General features: G+C 37.6%; 1 protein-coding gene across 2 annotated transcripts in view; it reads left to right on the top strand.

The window, feature by feature from the left end:
* MAN1A1 (mannosidase alpha class 1A member 1) overlaps positions 1 to 25,717 on the top strand; it is a 236,454-nt gene that overhangs the window by 204,117 nt on the left and 6,620 nt on the right. For both annotated transcript variants that reach the window (XM_007521293.3, XM_060190533.1), the window contains exons 9-11: positions 11,621 to 11,736; positions 16,627 to 16,846; positions 19,391 to 19,563. In XM_007521293.3, the coding sequence (XP_007521355.1) occupies positions 11,621 to 11,736; positions 16,627 to 16,846; positions 19,391 to 19,563 (509 nt within the window). The remainder of the gene's footprint in view (positions 1 to 11,620; positions 11,737 to 16,626; positions 16,847 to 19,390; positions 19,564 to 25,717) is intronic.

Raw genomic sequence — 25,717 nt, forward strand, 5'->3', positions numbered from 1 at the left:
CCACTCCCACCCCACACTGGCCCAGGAAGCTGCATGTCTACCCCTCACCACAGGGCTTTTACTTTGGTGCCCTACTTACAATTTGGTCAGGTCCTGCTTTTAGTTTCCCTTTCAGATCTTCTTAGTCAACTTCTGTTGATGAGTGGGATCATTCCATACTCATCTTTATCTTTCTGATTTAGCTCACTTAACATAATTCCTTCTAGCTCTGTCCAAGATGGGTCAGAGAAGGTGGGTTCATTGTTCTTGATAGCTGCATAGTATTCCATTGTGTATATATACCACAGCTTTCTCAGCCACTCATCTGTTGTTGGGCACCTGGGTTGCTTCCAGGTTTTAGCTATTATGAATTGTGCTGCTATGAACATAGGAGTACACACCTCTTTTTGGTTGGGTGTTATGGAGTCCTTGGGGTATAACCCCAGGAGAGGAATTACTGGATCATATGGAAGGTCCATGTCTAGCCTTCTGAGAGTTTTCCAGACTGCTCTCCACAGAGGCTGTCCCAATTTACATTCCCACCAGCAATGTAAAAGGGTTCCTCTGTCCCCACATCCTCTCCAGCATTTGTTGCTGCTGTCCTTTTTGATGTATGCCATTCTTACAGGAGTGAGGTGGTATCTTAGTGTTGTCTTAATTTGCATTTCTCTGACAATCAGTAACCTAGAGCAGTTTTTCATATGTTTGTTAGCCTTTTGGATCTCCTCTGAGGTGAATGTTTTGTTCATATACTCTGCCCATTTTTGGATGGGGTCATTTGCTTTTTTGGTGCTAAGTTTGCTGAGCTCTTTATATATTTTGGTGATTAGTTTCTTGTCTGATGTATGGCATGTGAAGATCTTCTCCCATTCTGTGAGGGGTCTCTTTTTTTGTTTAATAGTTTCTTTGGATGTGCAGAAGCTTTTCAATTTGATGTAGTCCCATTGATTTGTTTCTGCTTTAGTCTTTCTTGCAACTGGGTTTATTTCATCAAAGATGTCCTTGAGGTATAGGTGGGAAAGTGTTTTACCAATTTTTTCCTCTAAGTATTTGATAGTTTCTGGTCTAACATCCAGGTCTTTGATCCATCTGGAGTTGATTTTTGTTTCTGGTGAGATAAAGTGGTTCAATTTCATTCTTCTGCATGTTACAACCCAGTTTTCCCAGCACCATTTATTGAAGAGAGCCTCCTTTTTCCATTTAATCCTTTGGGCCCCCTTATCAAAGATTAGATGCCCATAGGTGTTGGGATTTACTTCTGGGCTTTCAGTTCTGTTCCACTGGTCTGTGTGCCTATTTTTGTTCCAATACCATGCTGTTTTGACGATGATGGCTTTATAATATAGTTTAAGGTCTGGGAGTGTGATGCCTCCATTTCTGTTTCTTTTCCTTAAGATGGTTCTGGCAATTCTAGGTGTTTTCAGGTTCCAGATAAATGATTGTAGTGTTTGTTCTATTCTATTAAAGAAGCCTGGTGGAACTTTGATGGGTATTGCATTAAATTTGTATATGGCTCTGGGGAGAATATTCATTTTGATGATATTTATTCTTCCAATCCATGAGCATGGGATATCTTTCCATTTCTTGGTATCAGTTTCTATCTCCTTGAGTAGCGACTCATAGTTTTCAGTATACAAGTCTTTCACTTCTTTGGTCAACTTTATTCCTAGGTATTTGATTGATTTTGCTGAAACAGTAAATGGGAGTGATTTCTGGATGTCTTCTTCTTCAGATTTAGTGTTTTTTGTACATTGATTTTGTAGCCTGATACCTTGCTATATTGCCTAATAACTTTAGGTCTTTAGAATTCTTTAGGTCTTTCTATGTATACTATAATATCATCTGCAAATAGTGAGAGCTTGACTTCTTCCCTTCCAATCTGTATTCCTTTGATTTCTTTCTCTTGCCTGATTGCTATGGCAAGAACTTCCAATACTATGTTGAAGAGTAACGGTGACAGTGGACAGCCCTGTCTAGTCCCCGATCTGAGGGGGAATGCTTTTAGCTTCTGTCCATTGAGTATGATGTTGGCTATAGGTTTGCTATATATAGACTCCACTATCTTGAGGAATTTCCCATCTATTCCCATTTTTTGTAGAGTTTTGAGCATGAATGGGTGTTGGATTTTGTCAAAGGCTTTCTCTGCATCTATTGAGATAATCATGTGGTTTTTGGTTTTGCTTTTATTGATGTGGTGAATGACATTGATTGACTTACGGATGTTGAACCAGCCTTGCATTCCTGGGATGAATCCCACTTGGTCATGATGAACAATCTTTTTGATGTGTTGCTGTATCCGATTGGCCAAGATCTTGTTTAATATTTTGGCATCTATGTTCATCAGAGATATTGGTCTGTAGTTTTCCTTTTTTGTTCTGTCCCTATCAGCATTTGGTATCAGGGTGATGTTGGCTTCATAAAAGGTGGGAGGGAGTATTCCTGTTTCTTCAATCTTATGGAATAGCTTAAGAAGTATGGGTATTAACTGTTTCCTGAAAGTTTTGTAGAATTCGTTTGTGAAGCCATCTGGTCCAGGACTTTTGTTATTGGGGAGATTCTTAATAATGGTTTCAATTTCTTTGTCTTTGATTGGTGCATTTAGATTTTGTAGTTCTTCTTGGTTCAGTTTTGGAAGTGCATAGGTTTCTAGGAATTGTTCCATTTCTTCCAGATTCTCTAGCTTGGTGGCATATAGTTCTTTATAGAAGTTTCACAGGATTCTCTGGATTTCTGTGGTGTCAGTTGTGATATCTCCTCCATCGTTTACAATTCTATTAATTTGAGTCTTCTCTCTTTTTTGTTTGGTGAGTCTGGCTAGGGGTTTGTCAATTTTGTTTAATCTTTCAAAGAACCAACATTTGGCTTCATTGATCTTTTGTATGGTTCTTTTATTTTCGATGTTGTTTATTTCTGCTCTAACTTTAGTGATTTCTGTCCTTCTGGTTGCTTTAGGGTTCCTTTGTTCCTCTTCCTCTAAGTCCTTGAGGTGTGCAGTAAGGTCGTTCATTTGAGCTTCTTCTTGATGTTTAATATGTGATTGTATGGCTATAAGTTTCCCTCTCAGTACTGCTTTAGATGTGTCCCAAATATTTTGATAGGTTGTGTCTTCATTTTCATTAGTTTCCAGGAACATTTGAATTTCCTGTTTGAGTGAGTCTCTGACCCAGTGGTTCTTAAGGAGCATGTTGTTTAGTTTCCAAATTCTGTGTCTTTTAATAATTTTCCGTTTGTTGTTAAATATTAGTTTTACTCCACTGTGGTCTGAGAAGATACTTGGGATTATTTCAATGCTCTTGAATTTACTGATGTTGTCTTTGTGGCCTAACATGTGGTCTATCCTTGAGTATGTGTTATGTGGATTTGAAAAGAAGGTGTATTCCAATTTTTTGGGGTGGAGGAGTCTGAAAATGTCCAAGAGGTCTAGTGTGTCGATCTCTTCATTCAATTCTCTTGTATCTTTATTGGTTCTCTTCTTTGTTGATCTGTCTAAGTGTGAGAGTGGGGTATTGAAGTCTCCCACTATTATTGTATTACTATTGATGTATTTTTGAAATTCTTTCAGTAGATGCTTAATGTATTTAGTTGGTCCCTCGTTGGGTGCATAGATGTTAATAATCGTTAAGTCTTCTTGGCTGATTGATCCTCTAATCATTATGTAATGTCCTTTCCTATCTTTTATTACTTTATTTAATTTAAAATCTATCGTATCTGAGATGAGAATGGCTGTTCCTGCCCTTTTTTGTGGTCTGTTAGCCTGTATGATAGTTTTCCATCCTTTCACTTTAAGTCTGTGTTTATCTTGTTGTGACAGATGGGATTCTTGCAAGCAGCATATGGTTGGGTTATGTTTTCTGATCCATCCCCCCACCCTGTGCCTTTTGATGGGTGAGTTTAAGCCACTGACATTTATTGATATTATGGATTTAATGTATTGTAGTGCCATTGTTCTAAAAAAAATTTGTTTGCTCTGATATATTGCAAGTATTATAGTGATGTTTTTGTTTATAAGAGGTCTTTTAGTACCTCTTTCAGGGCCGGCTTGGTGATGGTTGCCTCCTTTAACTGTTGTTTATCTAAGAAGGTTTTGACCCCTCCATCTAGTTTGAATGAAAGTCTAGCAGGATATATGATCCTTGGTTGAAACCCTTTTTCATTCAGGGCTCGATAGATATCTTGCCACTCCCTTCTGGCTTTTAGAGTTTGAGTGGAGAAGTCTGCAGATAATCTTATGGGTTTTCCCTTGTATGTGACTTTTTGTTTCTCTCTTGCAGCCTTTAGGATCCTTTATTTATCCTTACTTCTTCTCATTGTGACTATGATGTGTCTTGGTGTCTTCAGGTCTGGGTTGATTCTGTTTGGTACTCTCTGGGCCTCTTGAACCTTGATATCCTTTCTGTTATTCAGGTCTGGGAAGTTTTCTTGTATTATTTCCTCTAGAATGTTTCCTTCCCCTTTCTTTCTTCCTCTGGCAGGCCAATTATACGAATGTTACTTCTTTTGAGCTCATCCCATATGTCTCTGTTGTTGTTTTCAGTGTCTCTCAATCTCTTTTTAAGCTCTTTCACCTCTTTCTTTGTTTTCTCTAACTCATCCTCTGTCTGACTAATTCTGTTTTCTGCTTCTGTTAGTCTGCTTTCCCTTGACTCAGCTTCTTTCTTCATTACAGCTATTTCAGCTTTCAGTTCTCTAATTGCCTCAAGATAATCAGTATTTTCCTTGGGGGTCTCTACTGTTGTTTCCCTAATACTGCCATTCCTTTCCTCCAATGTTGTTTTCATTTCTGTGATTAATAAGTTTATTATTGCTTGCATACTTTTCTTATCTATGGTTACTTCTGGCTGATTTGTAGTTTCTTCTGGGCTCTTCTCTTCATTCATTGGAGTAGCAGTTTTATTTGTTTTTGATCTACCCATTTTTTTTATTTATGTGTTTCTTTTTTTTATTTTTTTATGCTCTGTTGTTCCTCAGTTGTTGTGTCTTGAGTACAAGTAACACTGTACTAAATACCTTTATGACAATTGCACTCACCAACCTCCAGAATTACAGTAGCAACTGAAGTAAGTATTGAAGTAGTTTAATCGTTACCAGTTAGCCAAACAATTTCTCCAGTCCGTGAAAAAATAGTAGCCAAATCCCAGTGAAGAAAGAGAAAAGAAAGAGAGGATATCAAGTATAGACAGTTATGCAAATCTACTATCCACTGTATATTCTAGGGGTAACAAGAGGGGAAAGGGAAGTAGAGCAGAGATACACACATAGAGAGTCCACTCTGCATCAGATTTCTTCCCCAAAGTAATTCACAAATTCAGAAAGGCAAAGAATAAGGAAGAAGTGTATGACACGATTAAAGAAAAAAGAGAGAGAGAGAGAGACAAGAGAGAGAAAAGGGAGAAGATAAGAAAAAGAGTTGTAATTAAAGAGCAGTGCAAGGAACTTCCCAAATGTGTATCAGTGAATTCAAAAAAGCACCCTGTTTGGTGGTGTGTGGTATCCTGCTAGGTGCTGGTCCCCAGGGACTGCTTATTGTGGGGGGAGGAGAGGAGGTATGCTTGAAAATTAAAAGGAAGAAAAAAGAATTTTTTCCCCTACTCTAATTCTTAACCCAAATTAAGTTATAGTCATCTCCTTGTCACTGCTATGACCCCTTATTGGCTGGCCTGCTAAAGGCAGAAAATCCTATTGTTTCCAGGAGATGTGTTCGGAGCTCAGTGGCTAGCAGCTTCACAGTCCGCCATCTTCTGGGAAACCCCCCCACACACAGACTTTTTTAAAGGATTTCTCAAAAATGAAAACTAGCTCCAAGTCCTTTGATCCAATGAGAGCTATACTTAAGAAGTCTTTGGATCTGCCCTCAGGGTCACGGTGGTCCCTGGAGACTCCCAAGAGAAAGCCCCCGAGCTACAGTGCTCCCTCCGGGTCCTCTGCCGGCCGCCCTGCAGCACTCTGCAACCGGCGGAGGAGCCGCCTTCCCGGGCGGAGGACAATGCTCGGCCCACCCGCCTTGCCCGCCGCCGCCTGGGAAGTCTGGAGCAGCCTGACCGCTAGTCCGTGCTACCTTTACTCTAATTCTTATTGACTGGCCTGCTAAAGGCAGAAAATCCTACCGTTTCCAGAAGATGTGACCAGAGCACACACTGCTAGCAGCTTCTCAGTCCGCCATCTTCCCAGAACTCTTCTTCTTTTTTTTTTTTTTTTATCAAATCCTGCTTGGCTATATCTAGGTTGTTTTATTTATTATTTATTTTCCCTTTTGTTGCCCTTGTTTTATATTGTTGTTGTAGTTATTATTGTTGTTGTTATTGATGTCATCATTGTTAGGACAGAGAGAAATGGAGAGAGGAGGGGAAGATGGGGAGAGAAAAACAGACACCTGCAGACCTGCTTCACCACCTGTGAAGGGGCTCTTCTGCAGGTGGGGAGCTGTGGGCTTGAACTGGGATCCTTACGCAGGTCCTGGCGATTTGCGCCACGTGCGCTTAACATGCTGCTCCACTGCCTGACTCCCTATATCTAGGTCTTAACTTGTTCTATTTCATTTTAACCTCTTTACTCATTCTGCCAAGTCCCAGATCAATCGCCATTCTTCTCAGAAGACTGAGAAGATTTCTTTAAGACGCTAGCTGGGATTTGTTAGCACCAGTTTCTCCTTTACTTACCTCCTTCCTCTTTTTATACCCTAACACTTTGGATTCTTTCCTCTCACAATTGTTCTTTTTTAAAAATAAATATTTATTTTTAGGGGTTTTTTTAAAGTTATTTATTTATTCCCTTTTCTTGCCCTTGTTGTTTGATTGTTCCCGGAACCTGTGTTCCATTCTGTAATGCGATGGTTACAGTCTCATGACTCAAAATTTCATTTAAAAATCTTCATCCTAACAATGCCATCACCCCTTTATTTTTTCTTTTTAACAGTTGTCATGCTCCTATTTGTGGTCCAGGGGCAGCTTCCAGTTCTGGTCACTAATAATGAAAACATGCCCTGTGAATGTTATACCAGATGTGGGACTCTATCTCTACTCAGAACAGTTGCCACCCTTCTTTGATTAATAGAGCCTGTGTTGGCGTAAAGTGTGTACGCTAGTACTACTAACATAATTAGGTGATAATTTGGAAAAGAAAAATTCAAATTTAATTAAAATCTGCATTTTAAAAAAATTAAGATGTTGAGTAGGTATCCCTTTTGTCTTGGTTCTTCTACTGTTTTGTTGGGTTTTTTTTTCTCATTTTACACATTACGCATCCTTTCTAGAACCTGGTCCCACTGGGAATAGAAGACTAAATTAGCCCCCTTTAGAGAAAAGTATAATTTTGGGGATCGGGCAGTGGTGTACTGGGCTAAACGCACATAGTATTAAAGTGCAAAGACCCATACAAGGGTCTCAGTTCGAACCCCCAGCCCCTACCCCTCCACCTGCAGGGACCCGCTTCACAGGTGGTGAAGCAGGTCTGCAAGTGTCTATCTTTCTCTTCCTCTCTCTATCTTCCCCTCCCCTCTCGATTTCTCTCTGTCTGATCCAATGAAAAAGAATTTTTTTAAAAAAATGGCCACCAGGAGCAGTGGATTCGTAGTGCAGGCACCAAGCCCCAGTGATAACCTTGGAGGCAAAAAAAAAAAAAAAAAAGAACGAAAGAAAAATATAATTTTCACTATAGCATATATTACATCTCCAGGAATAAAACTACCACGTGTTCTTTGTGGAAGTAGGCAGTCATTTTCTGCTGATAAAAATCAGGCATGTGCTCTCCCACATTCACTAACATTTACACAGGACTTTATTGCCAACACAAACAGTCATCCAGACATGGGGTAAGCTTGTTAAACTATTTGCCAAATTCTCAGAAAAACTTTCTCTTGTTTCTCTTCTATATTCCTTATTTTTGATTCTTTAAAAATATGAAAAATTGTATAGCAGGAAGTGAAATGATAGAAAATTACTGCTTATCAGAAATTAATTAAAAATTATTGTGTCCTGTTGCCTTTTTCCTTTTTTAAACACTATCAAATACCCAAACCTGTTTCCTCCATTTGTTCTAGACTCATCACCCAAGGGAAAAGAAAATGAAGCAGCTTCTGGCTGTTAGTTTTCAACTCTCATTGCTTTAACTCTGAAAGACATGTCTGGATCATGGCCATCATTGCCTGTGATTTCATTTAGCCCTTGTTATTTTGACAGTAACTGGACAGTGATTTGCTTTACCGTGCATCACTTGCATTTGTCTCCTGCAATCATATTTATAACAACAAAGACTATTATTGATGAGATAGTACTTAGTCTGTTTAGTTTGTAAATGTCAAAGGTTTCTGTGGTGATGTGTTTAGGAAATTGTAAAGGTCACTTCAGACACTGCTGTTCTAAGAATCAATCTTACAATTTTAAAAACACTAACTCGAAACAAAAAAAATTTAAAGGGTAATTATGATATTTCCACAGTATGAAAATCATATGTTCAACTATTTAAAAATATAGACTTTCTTGCTTGAATAAGTGTAGTCCATAGTAAGTTTGACTTTAAAAAATGATTTGTTCATTAGTTCTTTTCTGAATACTACCTAAGTATTGAACTGGACTAGGAAACATAAAATATTTTCTCCCTCCCTACCTTCTTAGATCAGGATGTTGTAGAGGAGAGAGGAAAAAAAAAGTCACCACAGTCTAAGCCATAAGTGTGATAGATGTGTGCTCTCAAGAAATATGTATCAGAGAAATCTAGCAGTGTGTCAGGGTGGGCTTCTTTTGGGATGCACCATTTGATCTCAGGTATGAAGTATGAGCCAGAATTATTAAATGAAGGGAAAAGAAATAGTGTGCGCTTCAGTCACAGAGAATAATGTCTTTAGAATCTCTGAGGCAGGCAGGTATCTGATGGCTTTGAGGGACCAAAAGAGGGACCACACAGCAATACAGCAAGGCACAGTTAGAAAACTTGAGAAGACAGAGAAACTTGAAGCCGGGTGTAGGGCCCTAGAATTTTAGTCTCTGCCAGTGAAGTCTCCAAATAAGATGATGATCCAATTCACATATTGAAAACATTCCACATGTCGAAACAGCTTCTCATGTTACTAGTGTGGGAACTAGATAGGAAGGGTATTGCCAGTAGAACTTTATGTGGTGGGATTGGTTGGTAGCTCACCTGATAGAGCACACATGGCAGTGCACAAGGATGAGGGTTCAAGCTCCCAATTGCCACGGGGGAGCTTCACAAGTGGAGAAACAGTGCTGCAGGTGTCTCTTTTTCTCTCTACCTCCCCTTCCCTATCTATTTTCCTATCTATCTGTCTGTTTATCCAATAAGTAATTAAATAAATACTTTTTTAAAACCTATATGTGATGATAAAAAATTCTGTATCTCCTATGTCTAGTAAATCCACCAAGGACCACCTGCAGCTACTGAGCACTAATACACATAAATGAGGCACTGAAATTTTTAACTTATATTTTAGTTATTAATGTGCTGATAGAGTACAGGCAACCAGATCATTGACCATTGCATACTCAGAAGATGGACATAGTGATGGTTTGGGCTAGAGTCCTATTGGTGAGAACAAAGTAGAGTTGATGGACTCAAACTATATCCCTGAAGTCGTATACTTTTGTAAGACAGTGTTAAATTATATATATGGTCTTTTCTCACAGGAACTTTAAGATTCAAAGGGAAGACTAGGTGAACAAATTTATAGCATGCTGTATTATTAAATATATGCATGAAATGTTTTATATTGAAAGAATAACATAGGAAGAACAGAACTTAACTCCAAATAACAACAAAAGATCTCTCTAATAGATACTGAGTTATTGCTTAAGAGGTTAGAGAAGTTCGTTCCTTGAGTAACAAATGAATTAACTTACAGATCTGTACAGAGGTGAAAAAGTATGTAGTATATTGCTTATTTATAAAGGTAAAAATAAAATTATAATTAAAATAAAATAAAATGATAAAAAAGAGAGATAGATAGTAAAATTAGTAGTTTCATAACCCCTTGTATAAGGAAGAGAAAGAGAGAATGCCTATTTAATGCCTAAGTTGTATAGTTAAGAGGGTGATAGGCCACTTAGAGCAATAGAAATCAGAGCAGAAGATAATAAGGCTGAGAAAGAAAAGATAATAAAAACAATTTAAACCTGCTCAATTTGAGGTTGCCCACTTTTAGACCTCAAAATGGAATTGCAGTATAAGCATTAGGAGAAAATTGTCTCGATAGGTATATAAATACTGATTTCCTTTTGTATACTGTCAACAAAGAAAAACTTTACTTTAAAATATATATACTAAGATTAGCTTTGAGTTATGAAACATAAAATGTGATTTCCCAAAATAAGACTCTTATTAATGCTCAAACTCGATGAATTCTAGAAGTGACATCATAAAGAGATCAGCTCTGTTTTTGCAGGCAAATGTGCTTGAGAAATAAAAATATTAATTGAAGCAGTCGGCATAAGGATACATTTCATGTTATATTGCAGAGAAAAAGCAGATCCAAATGTCAGATCCTGTGTGGATTATAGACTCAGGTAGCACTTAGCAGTGTTATAATCTTATCTTGCCTCTATAAACTTCCGTTTTCTAACTTTTCATGAGAATGATTACAGCTTGAAAGACTGCTGATAATAATATATGTGATGGACCTGGTGTAAAAGAGAGAGGGAGGGAGAACAAACTGGAGTGACGTCTCCATGATAGAACATGGGATTTGCATGTATGAGGCCATAGGTTCAATGGCTTGTACCACATATATCAGAACTGAACCATATATATATATCTCCTAAAAATAAACACATCTTAAAAAAGGAAAAAGTAGCTGTGAGGAATCATTATCAGAATAGAGTATTAGAGGGCCTGAGTGGTGATGCACATAGTTGAACACACGTTACAATGTGCAAGGACCTGGGTTCAAGCCCCTGGTTCCCACCTGCAGGCAGAAAGCTTTGTAAGTGGTGAAGCAGTGTTGCAGGTGTCTCTCTGACTCTCTCCCTCCCTATCACCCCCTTCCCTCTCAATTTCTGGCTATCTCTATCTAATAAATAAATAAATATAGTAAAAACATTTTTTAAGAACAGAGTATTAAAAAGAAAATTTTATCCTGCTCTATCTTTATCCTTACCTCCCTCAAGGATTTTGATATTTCAGATTAATAACACTAGAAAACCTGCTTAGTAATATTAATTTCAAGATATGAGTTTCTCGCTTTGTTACAGAACATTTTTCAAGACATTTTAAAGATGTCTGCTTTTCATACTTTCAGCCTATTTGTATTATTGAGAACTAGAGAAGTAAAAATTTATTTGATGTATAGCGGGAAACATTTTAAGCTGGTATTCTTAACTAACTTTTTGGAACTAGAGGTGATTATGTTTTACTCTTTTGTTTGATTATGTTTTGCTTTTTTGTTTGTTTTATTTTTTCTTTCTTCAGGTCCATAGGACTACCCTGATAATTATTTGGAGTGTAACTCAATAGTCAACATTTCATCTGCTCATTTCAGAAAACCTTTCTGATGACAAGAGATGTGTTAGAATGTAAATGCAGCATTGAGTTGTAGTTGACTTAGGGTTTTTTGCATTCGTGTTGCTAGTGTGATTTCTCTGCACTGATCTGAATTAAAGGCTGGGTCACTCTAAAATTCATTTCTCTCTCTTTGCAGATCATGTATCAGTTGGCGGACTTGGAGACAGTTTTTATGAATATTTGCTAAAAGCATGGTTAATGTCTGACAAGACTGACCTAGAAGCTAAAAAGATGTATTTTGATGCTGTTAAGGTAAAAATCACTAAGTCATCTTTGCTACTCAGCTCTGTTTTATAACTTAACCTAGCTTTACTAAAAAAATTAAATACTTCATGAACTGGTTAGTATTTCCAGTTAAGTGAAGTTTGGTATCTGCTGCTCTAATTATCACAATAGTAATCATACTTGGCATGTTTAGTTCTAGTAGGGCAATTAAAGATTTTTTTATTTGGCTCAAACCTCAGTTTAAAATTCACATATCTGAAAAAGAGGCATTTTCTTTAATGAAAATAGACTCCTTTTTTAGAGTCAAAATTAAAATTGTGGGTGGAAAAAAATCCTGAATGTACATGCTAAAATGACTAGGTTAAAATTACCTACAATTATAAGCAATCTGGTTAACTACCTCCATTTAAAACAAACTTATTTTCAATGATACTTGGATGATACTCTTGAGAAATCTCCACAGAGAAATCTGATGAACTAAAAGCATTAATAGTTTAATAGTTTAAAATATCTACCTATTATACTTAGAACACAATGAAATATAAAGTATTTGTTCATTTTTTCACAAGAGTATAAATTATCACTATCACTCACCCGGTTTTATTATTATTATTATCTTTATTTATTGGATAGAGACAGCCAGAAATCAAGAGGGTGATAGAGTGGGAGAGAGACAGAGAGACACCTGCAGCACAACTTCACCACTTGCAAAGCTTTCCTCCTGCAGGTGGGGACCAGGGGCTCGAACCTGGGTCCTTGCGCATTGTAACATGTGCGCTCAACTAGGTGTGCCACCACCGGCCCCTCTCGCCTGGTTTTTACAGTTGAGATAAATGGACTTCAGAGATTAATGTGGATCCAAAATTTAAATTAAATCTGTTCAAAACCTATCATTTTTGTGTAACTGTTAATGTATTTAAACAAATGGTACTGTATAGTGAACAAGTTAGTAAATTAGTAAGCTAAAATAAAGACTACTTAGGGAAGCTTATAGGAGGAAACTAATGTAAGAATAAACTAAGAAACACCAACTAGTCCTCAATAAAAAAATAAATTTTAATTAAAATACATTTTAAAATTGTATAAAATACTAGAACTTACATTCAACTATTCAAGAATAAAATTTTTAGGAAATTCAATGATAGAAATATTTTATATGGTAACATTTTTTTCATGCTATTATAAATAATTTTATATTGTTAGAAAATAAATGTTTTCATTGATTTCTTGGCAATTCTTTTTAATATTTTAGAGTAGAATGGGGTAAGGGGGATGAAAATTTGTAATCCCACTGGATCTGTTCTCCCTAAGAGGATTTCTAGGAGACTTTAAGAAGTGAAAATTTATTTATTTACAAGCTTTTCTCTGATTAACCAGATTACATATTACTTGATTCCCTCTATTTCCTATAGATGCCTTCACTAAATACATCAAATTCAGTTTTTTTTTTTCCTCCATTTCACATGTTATAGGAACCAGAATGTCTTAGTTAAAACTTGAGCTCCCAATAGCACTGCAATAACTAAGGCACAAAAATCCAACTAGGATATGGCCCACCTAGCCTCTGCCAGGTTTATATTTTTTCATTCCTGTAAAGTTTGAGGTTTTAAAGTAAAGAGAGTTTCTCTCTATATTATGGCTTCCATTATGTCATTTTTTTTTCTTAATTACCATACCAGCGGCCATTTTAATGACTCTGAGTTTAAAGTGGCACTCTTTGAGATTGGTATTCCAGGAATGCAATTTTCTTAGACAACGTATTGACAGGAAAATTCATTAAGAACAAATTAAATAAAAATATTTCCTGTTTCTGTTAATAGTAAAAACACTTTCAACCCATTATGCGTTTCAACTTAGAAAACAAAGTTAGGAACAGTACATTGCTGATGCTAAGAAGTAGTTGTGTCTTACATGGCAGGGTTTGTTTTTTTTTCCTGCAGATTTACATTTTAAAAGACTATTATTATTATCAAGGAGAAGATCTTTTACAGTATTCTGTACATTTGGGCCACAAGAGATATAATTAGATAGTTTAATTTCAAGCGGATTTGGGAAAGTTTGATTCAAGCTGTTTGTTTTCTTTTGTTGTGTTAATAAAAATTGCTTTGAGGTTTCAGTCGGTTCCCACGACCTTTTCAGAAGACCACATTACATGCACAGTTGTGATAACTCACCCTGCCTGCAGAGTGACTGGTACCTGGGCAGATAATGTACTAGACATTTAGAATGCCAAGCATCTTATAAAACTAATACCTTTTGCTCATAGACCCAGGTTCAAGTCCCGGGAGCCCACAGGAAGCTTCACAGGTGGTGAAGCAGTGCTGCAGGTGTCTCTCTTTCTCCTTCTCTATCTCCCCTTACTCTCTTAAATTTTCTCTGTCATATCAAATAAATAATAAGCCCTTTTATAATCTATTGCAAATATAAGAAGATAAAAATCACAAAATAAATAATACTAATTTTTCCTACCCAGTTTTTAAGTACAGATAAAACTTTACTTACTTTGAAATTTAAAAACTCTCTATAAACTTGATACAATATTTTTCAGATCCACTAAAGACTATGTCTTCCTTGTTTATGTTTATTTAAATGTTCCTATTACCACCTATACATTGCCTTGAACTTTTTTGTAGTTTGAGAAGGCAGCAAGTTGATCAGAATCATGCCAAAATTAATATAGCACTTTCTCAGGATTCATATTCTGGCAGTAATGTTTCTCTAATCCATCCTTGAAAGCTATTATTCTTGCTGTATATAGAGAATAATTTCTTGGGTGATGAACAAATAATCTGCTTGAAGAACTTTATTACAGTGTGCTATGAGAAGTGTAAATCGCTAAGATGTCCATTTGCATTAAATAAAAATGAAAAATTAATGTAATAAGTGGACCATCAATAAAATTAGCTTCACCACAGTTAATGAGCTCAGGAGTAAGTTCATTTGTTTCTAACCATCTTAGCTTCATCTGTTTATTTTTAATAAAGGTAGGGAAAACTCTATCTGCCTGTGTATTCTTTTTTTATTCACAAGATTGCCCATCTGCTATTCCCAAATATGCTTCCTAAAAACTTATTTTTGATAATGCTATGATAGACACATATACAGTCATAACCCATCTATGAATTAGGCGGAGAAGTACCTTTCTTATTATAGTAACTGGGAATTTCAAACCTTTCCCCCCTTTTTTTTTTTTGCCTCCAGGGTTATTGTGGGGTTTCAGTGCCTGCACTACGAATCCACTGCTCCTGGAGGCTATTTTTTCCCTTTTGTTGCCTTTGTTGTTTATCATTGTTGTTATTATTGTTGTTGTTGTTGTTGTTATTGCTGTCGTTGTTATTCGATAGGATGGAAAGATATTGAGAGAGAAGGGGAAGACAGAGAGGGGGAGAAAAAGATAGAAACCTGCAGACCTGCTTCGCTGCCAGTAAGGTGAAACCCTCTGCAGGTGGGGAGGCAGGGCCTCAAACTGGGATTCTTACTCTGGTCCTTGCTCTTTACACCATGTGCGCTTAACCCGCTGAGCTACCACCCAGCCCCCTCAAACCTTATTTTTGCTCTTTAAAATATAAAATAGGCTTTATTTCCTCTGTCTAATTCAATAGTCCTAGGGCAGAAATAAAATATGGTTTAGGAATTCTTTTCTATAAATATTATTTCTCCCAAACATATAGATTTCTAATCTCCTTTTAAAATAAAATGCCTGTGTACTAATGTTGTATAATAGAATTAAGAAGGAATCTTACTCTCCTTGGCTATCTCAGTGAAGATGTGAGTATTGACTACTTTGTAAAGAAAATACTATAGAATTCACTTAATAGATGTTTTTATTCAGAATTTATGCATAAGAATACTAAAATTCAGGTGTACAGTAAACAAATTGTCCACTAATCTCACAGGTAGTGAGTTTCAGAACTGGAATTTGAAGTCAAGCAGTCTCAGGAGACAGGTGGTGGCACATCTGGTTCAGTGTACACATCACAGTGCACAAGGACCCAGGTTCAAGCCCCTGGTCCCCACCTGCAGGGGGAAAGCTTCACAAGTGGTGAAGCAGGGCTGCAGGTGTCTCTCTGTCTCTTTCGCTCCCTATTCCCCCTCCCCTTTCAATTTCTCTCTGTCTGTATCCAGTAATAAATAAATAATTATTTTATAAAATAAAATAAAGTCAAGCAGTCTCAAAGAAGCACACCTCTTCTTTTCTCATTCAGTTTTGCTACACAACAGAAACAAAGGGAGGATGCAGCAAGCAGCCTGTGTTTTATAAACACATATGCTGGGGGGCAGGCGGTAGCGCAGCGGGTTAAGCACATGTGATGCAAAGCGCAAGGACTGATTAGGATCCCGGTTCAAGCTCCCGGCTCCCCACCTACAGGGGAGTCGCTTGACAGGTGGTGAAGCAGGTCTGCAGGTGTCTCTCTGTCTCTCTTCCTCTGTATCTCCCCCTTCTCTCTCAATTTCTCTCTGTCTCTATCCAATAACAGATAAATGAATAAATTAAAAAATTAAAAATAAATAAACACATATGCTGTACTTCATCTGTGTTAGGGTCCACGATTGAAGGGGGTTGTTTGTCTGTTTGTTTTTTTATTTCTCTGTTTGTGATTATGGAATACACAAAGCCAGCTATTGCCACCACACCAGTGATCTATCTTTGAAAAAACTTTTAGAGTTTGAAGCCTGTTTACAGAACCAAGAAGAAAGCAAATCATGCCCAACAGTGTTAATTCTAACTTTGATATAGACAAGAAGAAAAATACAGAAAGCAGTAACATAAATTCTTTGAATGGGTTTGTCCTAAAACAACAAACACAAATTGTGAGTGATGCTTTGTTCTTGTTTTTGTTTTAAAGGCTGGAGTGTTTAGTATCAATGTAGATTAAGAAAAGAACCCAAAATGTCGACAATATCTACTCTTTGCAGGCAATTGAAACTCACTTGATCCGAAAGTCTAGCACAGGACTAACTTACATTGCAGAGTGGAAAGGGGGCCTCCTGGAACACAAGATGGGCCACCTCACCTGCTTTGCTGGAGGCATGTTTGCACTTGGAGCGGATGACGCCCCTGCAGGCCAGACCCAGCACTACCTTCAACTCGGTGCTGAAATTGCCCGGACCTGTCACGAATCTTACAATCGCACTTGTGAGTATATGTTAGTCTCCGTTTATCAATGCAATCTATTCCCACATGATTCTTAAAGAAATGGGGGGGGGGGGGGTTGCACCTAGTTGAACACACATGTTACAAAGCACCAGGACCCAAGTTTGAGTCGCCGGTCCCCACCCGCAGGGGGCAAGCTTCACGAGTGATGAAGCAGTGCTGCAGGTGTCTCTCTGTCTTTCTTCCTCTCTATCCAACCCCCCTTTTTTTTTTTTTCCGATTTCTGGCTGTCTCTATACAATAAATAAAGATAACCAAAAAAAAAGAAAGAAAGAAAGAAGAAAGAAAGAAAGAAAGAAAGAAAGAAAGAAAGAAAGAAAGAAAGAAAGAAAGAAAGAAAGAAAGAAATTTGGTCAAGGGGCCAGGTGGTGGCGCGTCCTGTTAAGCACACATAGTACTAAGCACAAGGATACAAGCAAGGATCCAGGTTTGAGCCCCCAGCTCTCCACCTGTAGGGGGGATGCTTCACAAACATTAACGCAGGTCTGAGGGTGTCTGTCTTTCTCTCTGCCTATCTCCCCTTCTTTCTTAATTTCTCTCTGTCCTATCCAATAAAAAGGAAGAAGTAGCCACCAGGAACAGTGTATTCTTAATGTCAGCACCTTGGCCCCAGCAATAACCCTGAAGGTAAAGAGACAGAAAGAAGAGAAAGAGTAATGAACAAATGTGGTCATAGTCACCACCAAAAGAAAATCCTCCTGCCTGATAAAATATGTTCATGATTTTGTTTTGAAAGATCTTATATTTTGAATCTAAGAGCTGAAGCTTTTCTTTTTATATAGAGATTTTATTTATCCATTTATATTAAATGGAGACAGAGAATTTGAGAGAGAAGGAGGAATTTGAGGAGTGAAAAAGAGAGAGATACCTGAAGCACGGCTTTACGCCTTGTGAAGCTGGCTGCAGGTGGGGTCTGGAGCCTAGAACCTGGGTCCTTGCTCACAGTAACTTGTGCAATCAGCCTGGTGTGCCACCACCCGGCGCTCCATGGGATGCAGCTTTTCTTCAGAAAAGTATTCACCCTTGCTCTGCCCAGGAACAGAAATCCAGGGCATAAAAGGTTAATCCAGTTTAATCTACTGGCCATGCTTTGTTAGACAAATGCGATTGGGAAGGATTTCTGACCTAGAGCAAAAGAAATGTTGCATTTTTTAAGTCATTGTTCATCTTCCCATGAAATAGATTGTGTGTCTGGCTTCCTTCATACAAAATAGGAGTTTGAAGCACAGAGATTAAATAACTGATCTTCTGTGACATAATGACCTGGAATTCCCAATCACTGCTAGCTGGTGTGGCCTTTTGTGGTTCTTTGCCCCTGGCTAAGTAAAAGGTAATTAAATTAAAGAAATAAAGAGCCATTACCCTTTGCGAAAATTCTTTTTTAAATCTTTTATTATCTTTCTTAGGTAGAGACAGACATAAATCGAAAGGGTAGGAGGAGACAGAGAGGGAGAGAGACAAGAGAGATTAACTGCAGCACTGCTTCACCACTCACAAAGCTTTCCCCTTGCAGGTGGGGGACCAGGGGCTCGAACCAGAGTCCTTGTGCATTGTAACATGAGTGCTCAACCATGTGTGCCACCACCTGGCCCCCTAAAATTCTTTTTATTTGAGTGAATTTTAAAAGTATATTGGCAGTTGGCTAAATAACTTACCAGGGATGGTGCCTGCTCTGCCCTGTTTGAAATCCAAGTTAGAACCCAGCCCCCATAACTTACCAGGGAAGGTGCCTGCTCTGCCCTGTTTGAAATCCAAGTTAGAACCCAGCCCCCATAGCACTAGGGGAAGTTTTCGGGCTGTGGTGTCTCTCACCTTTTCTTTCTTTCTTTTTTTTTTTTCAAACAAAAGAACCTGATGTTTATTCAAGGCATTACAACCTGGGCTTCCTGAAAGGACTCAGGGAGTCCATGAAATCATACACATAATTTTCTACTAATTTTTCTGTGAGAAAGTTCACATCATTTTTCAGAACCCCAAAATGGGAGCACCCAAGTAGAGTCAATGATGACACAATTAAAATTTTAAGAAGGTCTCTCACTTTTTCTATCTCTATCTCAGTCTCTCACTTTCAGTCTGAAAAAGTTGGCATGGAGCAGTGAAGCCCCAGCAACAGCAAAATAATAACAACAGTAAGAATAGTTGATTTTCTCATTTTTAAAAATATTTTTATTTATTTATTATTGGATAGAGATAGAGAGAAATTGAGAGGGGAGGGGGGATAGAGATGGAGAAGGACAGACAGACACCTACAGCCCTACTTCACCACTTACGAAGCTTTCTCCCTGAAGGCGGGGACTAGGGGTTTGAACCCGGGTCCTTGTACACTGTCATGTGCACTTAACCAGGCACACTACCACCTGGCCCCAAAATAGTTATAAGTATACTGAACATTGTTTATTATTGATGTTTATCGCTATCCTTAAAATGATTGAGTTTATGCCATAAAGTACTTTCTAGTTTTACTTGTTACAGGTGCCAAGGATTTCCTAACACAATAACCTTTGTTATTCATATCATGATATTTAGTATTGAAATTGGGACCAGAAGCTTTCCGATTTGACGGTGGTGTTGAAGCCATTGCTACAAGGCAAAATGAAAAATACTACATCCTACGACCAGAGGTTGTTGAAACTTACATGTACATGTGGAGACTGACACATGATCCAAAATACAGGAAATGGGCCTGGGAAGCTGTAGAGGTGATGTTCTACTTTGCTTATATGTGTAATATATATATATATACATACTTCTGGAAGAAGTGTTCACTGATAATTATGCATCTGGCATGTCAACCTTTATATTATTTTTTTTAATCTTTCACTATCATTTTTCTTTCATTCGAGATGTCATTGTAAATTAAAGCCATCTTGAATTTCTTTCTTAGGCTTTGCTCTTTGTAGTAACAATAAAAGACCTACCAGTGCATTTCAGTTTTGAAAGCAACATCTAGAAAAACATACAGTACAATTAAGTCACTGCCACTCTAAAAATGATGATCGCTCACTTCCACAAAGGGTTACAGGAATCTTGGGAATAATCACTCCATTCAGACCATTGTCTGTTTGAAAAAACAGACAATCTAATTTTTTACATCAATCTTTGAACATTGAAATGATAATGTGTATTTTCACTGAAAGTAAACTAGCAACTTAGATCCTAATTTTAGAGCGGACCTACAGAAGAACTATTCTGTGCAAGAATAGTTCTTTTCTGGACTCTGGTGTCTCTGAATATCAGTAAGATTTTCATTTGCCCAATGTCCTGTTTTGTCATTGTCACCTCTTGGACCACTTCCTAGGGGATATGGTGTATCATCCTCCTAAACTAATCTGTAATTTTATATACTGGATGCCAACAAAGCTACCCTCCAGGATATGCATCAAAGTCTAATTTTTTTAAATATTTATTTATTCCTTTTTGTTGCCCTTGTTGTTTTATTGTTGTTGTAGTTGTTATTGTTGTTGTTGATGTCAGTGTTGTTGGATAGGACAGAGAGAAATGGAGAGAGGAGGAGAACACAGAGAGGGGGAGAGAAAGATAGACACCTGCAGACCTGCTTCGCCTGTTAAGCGACTCCCCTGTGATGGGGAGCTGGGGACTCGAACCGGGATCCTTAAACTGATCCTTGCGCTTTGTTCCACATGCGCTTAACCTATTGCACTACTGCCTGACTCCCACAATGTCTAATTTTAAGAGCTACTTTTCCTGAAAGTAGTGGGAGGGAATTCAGGGGGGAAGAACAGCAAACACTTTAATTAAGCTCTCTTATTCTGTAGCATTTCTTTGTAAGAAAGTTAGCTGCCTTAGAAAGCCATTCACGAGGAAATCTAAAATGAATATTGTCTTTATGTAAAATTCAACTCATATTTTAGGAAATCACTATCAAATCTTGCTTATAATTCTCTTCATTTAATGTGTCTTATTACTAGTTATCATTCATTTTAAGTAATAGTGACTCTCTGAGTCTCTTTTTGTGAAAAATTTTATAATTATGTTTAGTCAGTTAGAATTCCAGTTTATTTAGATTCTGTTTCTCTCTGGAAAAAAAATGTGTTAAAATGATAGTTCATCAAATCTTTGATTATGGGTCTGTTTTTTGGTTATCAATAGGCCAGCAAAGGAATCGGGTCTAATATTTACCTTTAAATATCTATCTAAGTTGAGAGCATCAGAAATTGTATATTCGATTCCAGAGAACCTTAATTTATAAGAAATGCCATTAATGTGCTACTAAGAAAGAGAAACACTTCCAATTAAAGTGTGACCTGCCACTTTTTTGAAATGTTAAATATAAAAGCTGTGTGACAGAGAATAGATTGAAAACAGGAAGTAAATAAATGTGTTGCTATATGGGCAGGAAGATTTGGTTGCAGGTTGGTTTTATGTGTTAGGATTTTCATCTGTTGTCTACTCTTCAGTGTGGCATATGATATGAAACTGCTTTCTTGCATCACAATACAGAGGTTCCCCTCCACCACCCCCTTTCGTTGTCACAAGTAATTGCTGCTAAAATTTGAAATAGAGTGAAAAGATAAGGAAGAACAAATAAAACAGAAGTTATTGTGATTTTTTTTTTCTTTCTCTTGTCTCCAGGATTGTCACTGGGCCTCAGTGCCTGCATTATGAATCCATTACTCATGGAGGCCATCTTTTCTCTTTTGTTGCTCTTGTTTATTGTTGTTGTTGTTGTTGTTGTTTATCGTTGTTATTGTTGTTGGATAGGACAGAGAGAAATAGAGAGAGGAGGGTAAGACAGAGAGGAAGAGAGAAAGATAGACACCTGCAGACCTGCTTCACCGCTTGTTAGTCAACCCCCCTGCAGGTGGGGAGCCTAGGACTCGAACCAGGATCCTTAAGCCAGTCCTTGCACTTTATAACATATGCACTTAACCAGCTGAGCAACCACCCAGCCCCAGATACTGCCTTTTCAAAGCAAAAAAATTATAACTTTAGAAAGTATTTATTTATTTATTTATTTATTTATTTATAAAAAGGAAACATTGACTAAACCCTAGGATAAGAGGGGTACAATTCCACACAACTCCCACCACCAGAACTCTGTATCCCATCCCCTCCCCTGATATTCTATTCTTTAACCCTCTGGGAGTATGGACCCAAGGTCATTGTGGGATGCAGAAGGTGGAAGGTCCTACTTCTTTAATTGCTTCCCCACTGAACATGGGCATTGACAGGTCAATCCATACTCCCAGCTTGTCTTTCTCTTTCCCTAGTGGGGAAGGGCTCTGGGGACACATTGGTGGGGTTGTTTGTCCAGGGAAGTCTGGTCGGCATCATGCTAGCATCTGGAACCTGGTGGCTGAAAAGAGAATTAACATACAAAGCCAAACAAGTTGTTGAGTAATCATAAACCTAAAGGCTGGTGTAGTACAGATGAAGAATTGGGGTATTTATTTCTTTTATGTAGTGTATAATAGTGCATATTACATACTAGATATTATCACCTCTTAAAGAAGAAAATCATATTTGGAAGATATATATATATTATATTTCCTTTTAAAGCACAAACATTATAGCTACAGAAGAAGAAGCAATAAAATCTATCTCCTGGGCTACATCCTTTAACCTCCTCCATCCATTCCTACATATCCCACACCCAGTGTTCAGCACCCTCACAGGCCAGCAGCTTAGTTGCAAGTGTGGTTCAGCCACTGTGACTCAGAGTTTCTTCCCAGGCAGCTTGGTTGTGATCTGGGAAGTGTTGATGAGTTCATGGAAACCAGGGAGGAACCCTCACCAGTAAAGTTTTTGAGTCAGTGGATAACTATTACAGCTTTTCCTTCCTCTCTCCCTCCCTTCCTTCCTTCCTTCCTTTCTTTCTTTATCCTTCTTTCTCTTTCTCTCTTCCTCTCTTTCTTTCTCTTTCTTTTTTCTTTTTTTTCTTTCTTTCTTCCTTTCTTTCTTTCTTCCTTCCTTTCTTTCTTTCTTTCTCTCTTTCTTTCTTTCTTTCTTTCTTGTTGTTTTCTTACCGCCTGGGCCTCAGTCCTACTTTTTCAGGTAGAAAGATTGGCGGAAAAATAAAAGGACGCCTCAGCATCAGAACTTCCTCTAGTATTGTGAATAGTAATTCTTTGAAGAGGAATATTAAGTTGCTCTACCCAGTATTAGCTCAGGAGGTTTCCAGTTACAGCTGTAATCTGTTTAATTTAGTTTTACTCTCTCCTCATTTCCCAGTCTCACCCACTACTGATATCATCTCCGAAAAGGCTTTCTTCATTCAGCCCATGTCTGATGCTTTATTTTTAGGGGAACCCAAACTAAATCATAGGAGATCTTCAAATTCTACTTCAGCCAACCTTCTGCTTAAAGACTTTTCTATCTATCTATTAGTGACTGATCTTCATTAGTTCACAGACTTTGCAACAAAGAGGAATAAGTATACTAATATAAGGGAACTGATTCTGGGCTGTTTGTTTTTGGTTTTATCTTAATGTCTGAATATGTTAGCAAGCTGCTTGTTTTAAAACTAGAATTTACAGTGGTCTATTTTCTGGAGGCATGGAGTAAAAATCCTTTTTTAATGCCATCACAACTCATCAGTTATCTGAAGATAGTACTCATGCATCATTTTTTCTGCCCTCTCTTAGTTAATAGCTAAAGTTTTTCAGGGCCCAGCAGTGTGATTTAAGATTATTTCTTCTGAGTGTTATTTGCTACCGTTGGTGGTCCAACTTAATTTTTTAATAATTTTATTTATTTATTTTTGGATAGAGATAGAGAGAAATTGAGAAGGAAAAGGGAGAGAGAGAGGGAGGGAGAGAAAGACACCTGCAGCTGTGCTTCACTATTTGTGAAGTTTTCCCCAGCAGGTGGGAACCTGGGGTTTGAACCTGGGTCCTTGTGCTCTGTAATGTGCGCACTCAACCAGATACGCCACCACCCAGCCCCCATCCAACTTCTTCAAAAGAGTTACAAAACCCTAGATTTATAATGAACTTATGGTCCAAAAGTGTTTGTTTCTATTTGAGCTACTGCTCAGGCATCTCTTTTGTTCCATGTTTGTCTATTTTTACACATAATTGAAGCTTGTAACGTATGTCAGCCATCTTCCTATCTTCTAAGAAAGCATTCCCTTCCCAACCTTTTTCACTTACATGCTCAATGATCCTGACTTCCAGTATTAACTAAATTTCTTAGTAACTATAATAAATAAGTTATGAGTGTATATAATTCAAAGCTTGCCAGCAATCCATTACTCACAGTTATTCAAGCACATGTGACCTATTGGGAGGAAAAAAATCTACCTGCATTTTCTCATGATGTCTTTATTCAATTTCTGGAGTTAAAACTGTATAATTTATTTTCTGATAAACTTCATATTCAAAGCTTTACATGCAAACTTCGTGAATATATAGGTACATAGAAATTTTGTAATGCCTGTAAATGTATATATATATTACAATTTTTATAATATATCATTTATATTTTTTCCTATATTTATTCATTTCTTATATTTTTATAATGTATCATTTCTTCCTTTTTAAAATTTTTTCTTTATTTATTTGTTGGATAGAGACAGTCAGAAATTGAGAGGGAAAAGAGTGATAGAGAGAGATAGAGACAGAGAGACACCTACAGTCCTGCTTTGCCAAGGTATAGCTTTCCCCCCTGCAGATATGGAAGAGACTTGAACCTGGACCCTTATGCACTGCAGCATGTACACCACCACCTGGGACTTTGGGCCTCAGGCATGAGAGTCTCTTTGCATTACCATTATGCTATCTACCCTCTGCCCCCATATGAAGATTGGGGGGGGGGGGTGATGAATGAAAGTTGACTAGAGAGAGTGCACATATGTGCCTCAGAACAACACTTTTATAGCAAAGGGTAGAACAACACTTTTATAGCAAATTTCACTGAAATTTCTGTGGTGAGAAGCAACTATTTATCATGTCTGGTTCACTCATTACTTATGAACAAAAAAAAACTTCAAGAGATAAAAACCAACAATCAATTTTTTTATTTTTATTTATAAATGGAAATATTGACAAGACGACAGAACAAGTTTTATGGTGAAAATCCTGTCTTTAGGAAATGTCTACAAATAGGAGTTCATTTGGCTCAGTTACAACAAACTTGCCCATTTCTTCTAAAATCTTGGTTTCCTTCCTTTTTTACAAAAAAAAAAAAAAAGGCACAAATTTGACTTTTTTTTTTTTTATCAGAAAAGCTTTTTATCAACAAAAGAAGGGGGAAAATAACAGAACCTGAAATTTCCCTTCTTCAGGCTTTTCTTTCCTTGGATCTGCAACTAAGAATTTAATCGAACTTTTTTTTTTTTTAAGTTCACTGTTATTTTCCCGGAAGCTTTAAAAAAAGCATCAAATCTGAAGACATTTCCTATATTCATGTAGCCTGCCAGTTAGATTTTTCTCTTACCTGATAATTAAGCACTTCCCCTCATGGCCCTACACTCTCTCCTTTCTTACCCTCCAGCCCTGATGTGTGAAAATCAATATCCTCATTATCAGTATCTGCAGATGGAAGCTGAACTCCTCATCCCTGTTCACAATATCTCCTTTCCGTCTCATCTTGTGGGCTTCACATCCTTAGAGACACAGTTTCTTCTAAAACCCATAGTTTCCTTCAAAACCCTTTTCTCACCAGTGAAGACTGTACAAATCTAACAAAGGTCTGTTCTCTCCATCTTCTTGGTAGTTGGGCTAAATGGTGGGGGGGGGGATATTTGTTGGAGGGGAAGGGATAGATTATGAATCATAAAATGAAACTAAAATTTTAAATGAAAAATGATGATCCAGGGACTGGACAGTGGCACACCTTGTAGAGAGTACACATTATCACACATAAAGATGCAAGTTCAACCCCCCCAAGTTT

This window comes from Erinaceus europaeus, chromosome 4, assembly GCF_950295315.1.
Source record: "Erinaceus europaeus chromosome 4, mEriEur2.1, whole genome shotgun sequence".
NCBI classification, from domain to species: Eukaryota; Metazoa; Chordata; class Mammalia; order Eulipotyphla; family Erinaceidae; genus Erinaceus; species Erinaceus europaeus.